The sequence below is a fragment of the Camelus dromedarius genome, chromosome 4 (assembly GCF_036321535.1).
Source record: "Camelus dromedarius isolate mCamDro1 chromosome 4, mCamDro1.pat, whole genome shotgun sequence".
Taxonomy (NCBI): domain Eukaryota; kingdom Metazoa; phylum Chordata; class Mammalia; order Artiodactyla; family Camelidae; genus Camelus; species Camelus dromedarius.
Window position 1 is genome coordinate 5,908,900 of NC_087439.1, and position 6,478 is coordinate 5,915,377.

The 6,478-nt window shown below is 44.5% G+C and overlaps 1 protein-coding gene across 4 annotated transcripts in view; it reads left to right on the forward strand.

The window, feature by feature from the left end:
• The window catches only part of IWS1 (interacts with SUPT6H, CTD assembly factor 1), a 38,827-nt gene extending 32,918 nt beyond the window's left edge, over window positions 1–5,909 (forward strand). For 2 of the 4 annotated variants that reach the window (XM_010974621.3, XM_010974623.3), the window contains exons 13-14: window positions 800–911; window positions 5,540–5,909. In XM_010974621.3, coding sequence (XP_010972923.1) covers window positions 800–911; window positions 5,540–5,671 — 244 coding nt within the window. In that variant the 3' untranslated portion in view covers window positions 5,672–5,909. Of the gene's footprint in view, window positions 1–799; window positions 912–1,355; window positions 3,018–5,539 lie in introns of those variants that run through there. The other 2 variants (XR_004136594.2, XM_064484674.1) reach the window with 2 other exon arrangements.
• Window positions 5,910–6,478: the final 569 nt, after the last annotated feature.

Below are 6,478 nucleotides of genomic sequence, written 5' to 3' on the forward strand. Positions count from 1 at the left end.
CAGGGCTAGGGACTGGGGCACACGTGGTAGGGAGGTGGACGTGTTTATAAAAGGGGAACGGGAGGGGTGGGGTCCTGGGGTGGATGCCCGAACCTGCACACGCAATCAGATTGCATAGAACTAAGTGCACCCACCCACCCACAGACACCCACAGATAGACCCGTGCAAGTAAAACTAGGGAAATGTAAATAAAGCTCGATGGATTATATTAACGTCAATATCTTGGCTATGATACTGTTTTGTAGTTTTGCATGTTGTTGCCTTTGGGAGAGACACTGGATCTCTCTGTATTAATTCTCACAACTGCATGCTAATTGTAATTTTCTTGAATTTTTTTAAAAAAGCAAGAAACAGATAAAGGAATTACTGAATGCATTAAGTGTGCAAAACCATGTAAGCTGCTTGATGGGCATACTCAGTTTGGGGGGTCATTTTGATTACCTGGTTTGTTACCTCACAAATGACCACGTGGGCAACTCCATTAGACCAGAGAAATTGAGATTCAAAGTCCTGGTGGAGGAACCAGCCTTAGAAGGGAGGGAGCCGTGGTGATTCCTGAAGCCAAGGAGAGGTGACAGGGAATCCTGAATGTGCAGAGGAAGGAGGCTTTGGGAGCAAGCTCGAGGAGTTCATAACGGCAGTAGGAGCGATGCTGGGGCCAGCTAAGACGGACGGCTGGAGGGCATAGGGGCAACCGTGGGAGAGCAGAGGGGGCTGAAACAGACCTGCAGCTGGATGGGATGGGCCCCCCTCCCCGTTCTTGTCTGCATAAGCAGCGCGCTCCTCTTCCCCTTCGCAGGGCTCTTCGCCCTGGAGATCCTGGATTCTGTGCCCGCGCGAGGGTCCCCATGCCCTCAAACAAGGACTACGTGGTCAGGCCCAAGTGGAACGTGGAAATGGAGTCGTCCAGGGTAAGCGAGCAGGGGCACGGCAGGGCGGGTCTCAAGCGTGAGGCGCTGCTGGGTCTTTCCTCTCCTGTTTTATAGCCCTTAACGCTCTTCGGGCTTGTCTGATATAAGGAGAGCTGTTTTCTGGTCTCCTGTCCGGCCAGAGCAGTTACTGCTGATGAGCTTTCACTTCAGACTAAAAGCAGCAAGTTGGGAAGTTTCTTTTTATTGATCCCTGTATTTCAACTGAATCTGGACGCCTGGAGTGTTCTGGTCCAGTCATTATTTTTCAAGCCCTGAGAAACAACTCGCCTGCTTCTGCCGCCTGCCCCTCTGGTTCTTCACGTTTTAAGTAATTCTGTTGTGAGTGTGCAGACGCGTCCTCTGCCATCACTGTGAATACTGTTGGTGATCCTCATTGCTTGTCAGTAATCTGTTTTTATTCTTCATTCAAACTACTCTTTCTAGCCTGGTATTCTTAAAAAGGGCCTAAGCCGATTGGAAAAGCATAAGAGGCGATTTGCAGAACAGAAACGACTCAGCAAAGTGCACCGTGCTGTCAAGTTCAGCATCGAAGGCAACAGGATGCCCCTGTAGGCCTGGCCCTACCAGAGCATCCGGGAGGTATCCCCAGGGAAGCATGCTCTGCGCATGGGCTTGAGTTGTCCGCAGCCAGAGACAGGGCAAGAGTGTGTGCTGTCGTGACCAGACAGGGCCAGGACTGCTTTTAGTTTCTGAAATAATGACCTAACAGGCACTTAGCGGCCTTCTGGTCCTCTGGAGTGTTTAGACATTGATATGGAATTCTCTTCCTTTATCTGCATCCTAGAGACTGAAAGATAAGCATCGTGGTCTTTCTGACTGGTACCCTGTTTATTTAAAAGGTTTCTCTTAGGGCCCGGAATCATTGTGGTCTGCTTTGCAGGCATGTCAGCTGGTTAGTAAAGTCTTGCTGGAAGGGAGGTGGCTTTTCCTGTTGTCAGTGGTGCAGTAACATGCATTTGAGAGCTCATCGCATAAAGGCTGACACTGAATATTCAGGAGATACACTTAATTATACACATTCATACGTGGTCGGAAACGACAAATACTTTGAAACGTTCATAAAGCTGGACTCTCTGACCTGCTGTGCTCTGGGGTTGACAGTGGCCCTTTGGTGGCAGCGGACTCTTGAGAGTCTGAGCACACTTGCCTACCTTTTGTGTCTCCTCTGTAACCCCTGCGCTGGCAGCTGCTTCCACCGACCACACTCACCTTCCCGCCGGTTCGCTTTGCTGTCAAGCTTTTGTCAAAACAAAGCACACGTTCTTACTGACTAAGACAGCACAGAGGTGGGAGAGCACTGGCGCAGTGCTAAGAACGCCTTCCTCTGTACTTCCTGCCTTTTTCCTTACCTTTATCCATTTCCACGTCCCTTGAGAGTCCCTCCCCCATCCCCCTGACCACCCTGTTTCTCTTCCGTCCTTTTATTCCTCTTTCATAGTACTTTTTTCTTCCCCAGCACACTTATTTTTGAGAACTGAGCACTACAGTGTGGCAAAGAAAATAAAGTAAAAAAAAAAAAAAAAAAATCTCCATGGGCAGTCTTCTTGGGAAGCATGCCTTGTGTCCAGAAGGGCATGTGCCTATCTGCTGGTGTTGCTGGTCATGAGACCACCCTCCCCAAAGGTGAGGGGGGAGGAGGGAGGAGGCAGCTCAGCCTCCCACTGGAGCAGAGAGGTGATAGCCCGAGGACAGGGAAATTCAAGCAGACTTCTTTGCCTTCACCCCACCACTCCCAGATCAAAGTAGGCTGAGATTTATCTTGGCCTGTGTCTGGCATGTCCAAAAAAATAAGTAAATAAGGCAGGTTTGGGGGGCTGGGAGTCCCATGTTTCCATAAATTGGCCCTAAACCACCCGACCCTATTTCCCAGTTCAAGAAGATTCATTACGTAAGTAAATACACTGTAGAATAAACCCCATTCCCAGAGTCCTGTTTATCCTCCACCTAAGTCACCACTGTTAACAATTTAATGTATTAAATGTATTTTCAGTAACACTTTAAGAACACTTAGTTATTTCTGCTTCAAATTGTAGAAAATTTTGAGATTATAAAGAGAAAAATCACCCACCACTCAAAAGCAATTTGATAGAATTTTTGCCTTTTTTCTATTGATACTTTTAATAAAATTAACATTATACTATGTATAATTTATACCTTATAGATTTATCATTTGTAATGGCTGCAAAAGAGTCTGTCATGTGAATATATGATTTGTTTATTTCATTCCTCTGTGGTTCTGATTTTTCACTCCTAAATTATGCAGTAACCTGCTTTATATTGTATGTTTATATGTTAATTTATTCCATGGAATGTTTTTAAAATAACATTAAAATGACAAAAGCAATGCATGTTTTTATATAAACTTTTAAATACAAAAAGCACAAATAAAATTAATGTCACTTATAATCCCACCACACCTTAATATTAACATTTTGGATTATTTCTTTTTGGTCCTTTTTATATGTGTACATAAACATTATTACTGGTGTGGAGTTTTTTGTTGATGGTGGTGGGTGTTTTTTTAGCAGAATTGTGATTATATTCTTTTATACCTTGTTGGGTTTGTGTTTTACTTAACTTATTCATTTGAGTAAACCTTCTTCAATGACAATATTATATTGTGATTATACCATATTTTTTTTAAAGCAAACCCACCTTGCTAATCTTGTAGGCTACGTTTGTTTTTTCACTGATAAAGCAATGCGGCATACACTTTTACTGTCCTAAGAGAGTGATGTTGGGTTGACAAATTGAGAGAGAAGTCATGGGGGTGGGGGTACAGCTCAGTGGTATAGTGTGTGTGCTTAGCATGCATCAGGTCCTGGGTTCAATCCCCAGTGCCTCCATTAAAAATAAATAAATAAATAAATTTCTAAAAAAAAATTGTGTTTAATTTTAAAAAAGAGAGAGAAGTCATTGAATCTGTCGTGCCAGGTACTAAGTTCTTTGTGTTTTCAAGCTGGGGGTAACCAGGCATCTGCCAGCAACAAGTAAAGAGCTGTAACTGGGAGTAGATGAGCACAGCCTGAGTGTGTCCCAGTGGCTGAGGCTGGAGGGCTCAGACTCGAGAGAGGTCCTGGGAGTGGACAAGGCGGAGTCCAGGCTGATGTGTAGAGCTGCTGGGAGTTGGGTAATAGCAGAAATCTGAGCGGGTCAAGCTTCTGATGTGGACTGACTGCAAGTACAAAATGAGGACATACTGTGTGAAAGGAAGTCAGGTATTTGGGACTGTCCAGAAATCTGGGGTATTCAATAGGGTGATAGCTCTTTGTTATCTGATAATGAATTTGTATGCTCTCTCAGAGTACTAGTGGCAAATATTAAAATTTGACATAAAATAATATTTGGAATTGGGATGTACCTAGAAAACCTAGGATGGACGATCGACATAGCTCTTGTTGAAGAATGACTTGGAGTTAGCTCTTGCTTGTATCTGAGGTGGGAGCTGAGTCCAGAAGTGAGATAAGTCTTGGGGGACTCCCCAACTCAAAAGAACTTCACACACTGGGACCCATCCGAGTGTCTCCCAGGCTCTACCTTATTTTAGCATTTGAATAAATGAGCCTTGCAGGTGACTCAGTAGTAAGCATCTGGGGGGAAGAGTTAGACAAACTCATCTCGTTTTAACCACTTAGCATCCTTAAAGACTGGAATTGTCAGCAACACTGCAGTCAGCAAGGAGTTTGCCCTGAGCTTTGACATAAACGGCAGACCTTTTCAACATTTCTAAAACATGTCGATTTCTTAGAGACCACATCTTTTCAAGACATAGTCTTTTCAGGTTATAGGAGAAATTACCTAACAAGCAGACTTTGAACAGAAAGGGCAAGCAGGAAGAGATGGAGAAGTAATAAGCCCCTTGGATCAAGAGACAGTTTACTTTTATTTTTGTGTCAAACTAATGATTGTGAAGTAGCAATAATAGTAGTAATCGGTGATACTTCTTTTGAGCACTGCTTGTGTGCTGGCCTGTGTGGTTGTATTTGGCATTCTTACCTGAATTCACGGCTCCCAGCAGTCCTGAAAGTAGTTAAGACGAGGGGGTGACTTGCCCAGATTACAGAACCCTGGCCAGTTTCTCATCTGAGTTTAGAGCCCCAGCAAGCACGTAACAGGTTCGCTTTTCTAATCCTCTAACCTTATTCTTATGCTTAAGGCGTTTTCTCGAGGACTTTCTCTGCCTTTTAGAAGATCATTGTTCTTTGTGCCAGCACTGTTTGAAGGTGTCTGCATTGAATGGTCAGCCCCACGTTTGGTCTTTGAAAGGAAGGAGCATGCAGTCAAAATGTAATCCGATGGAATTAGAAGGGTCACAGTTTCCATTTCTCCACCTTTCTCTCATCTAGCAGATGTCCATGGACTTGAGGCAAAATCTAAAAATAAGGCACAGATAACAACGAAATTGCGCTTCGCTGAGAGAGTTTCATACGCTTTTCTAACACTGCTGTGTACGCTCGCTCTGTCCTCTGAGGTCACCAAAACCTAATCTGGGTATTCCAGCGCTAGGAGCACTTCTGACTGCCAATTTACAGATAAAAGAAGATGAAAGACAGAACTAGAGTTACTTGTTTCAATAATTTGCTCTTTAATTTTCACCCCACTCTTAGTTTCAGGGGACGTCCAAGAAGGGTATCAGTCGGCTGGATAAACAGATGAGAAAGTTCACAGACATCAGGAAAAAAAGCAGATCTGCACACGCAGTAAAAATCAGCATCGAGGGCAATAAAATGCCGTTGTGACTTGGCCTGGGATGTTTCCCCATCTCTGCTAAGAAATGCGCAGTGGACTCTTTGGAGAAAGATGATATTTTAAAAAAATTTTTTAGTGTAAATGATTCAGCTTGTATGAAATGTTGTCATAGGACTCACATTTCTCTCGGTTGTATTTAAAACCATTTGTTGTGCACTTTGTACAGAGGAATACTAGTCGTACGTGCTTCTATAAACTTTACACAATAAAATTCCATTCTGGTTTTGGGGGGCTGTCTCTTCATTGTCTTCAAGGATACTTTCTCCTTGGGGGTGAAAATTGGTTATTGGTGAGTGGGAAAAAAAAATCTTAAGATACTACAGTGATTTGTGACCCTGCAGAGGTCAGTCTACCCGACTGCGGTACAGCAAGGAGTTTGCTTGGTTCCTGACAGTGAGCTTCCAAAACCCTGGGGATTTCCTGGGTGACAGGAGTGTCTTTGTGATGCTAATGAGGTGAGTCCCGGTAGACCCTAGAAGCTGTAGGATGGGGGCTGGTCGCCAGAAAGACCTACCACACGATCAGAGGGTGCCACTCGATGACAGGGTGATGCTCATGCTGAGATGACTTCGCTGCATCCCTGATGACGTAGCCGGCAGCGCCCAAGGAGTGAAACCCCAGTTCAAAACTCTGGACACAAGCCCGGTGGAGCTTCCTGATGGGTGAACACACTGATGTGCTGAAACGATGATGTGCCTTGACTCCACAAAGAAAAGGTGTGGAAGCCCTGCATTTCCTCCCAGACTCCAACCCTGTGCATGTCTGCATTTGGCTGGTCCTCCTCATTTGAGCCCTTT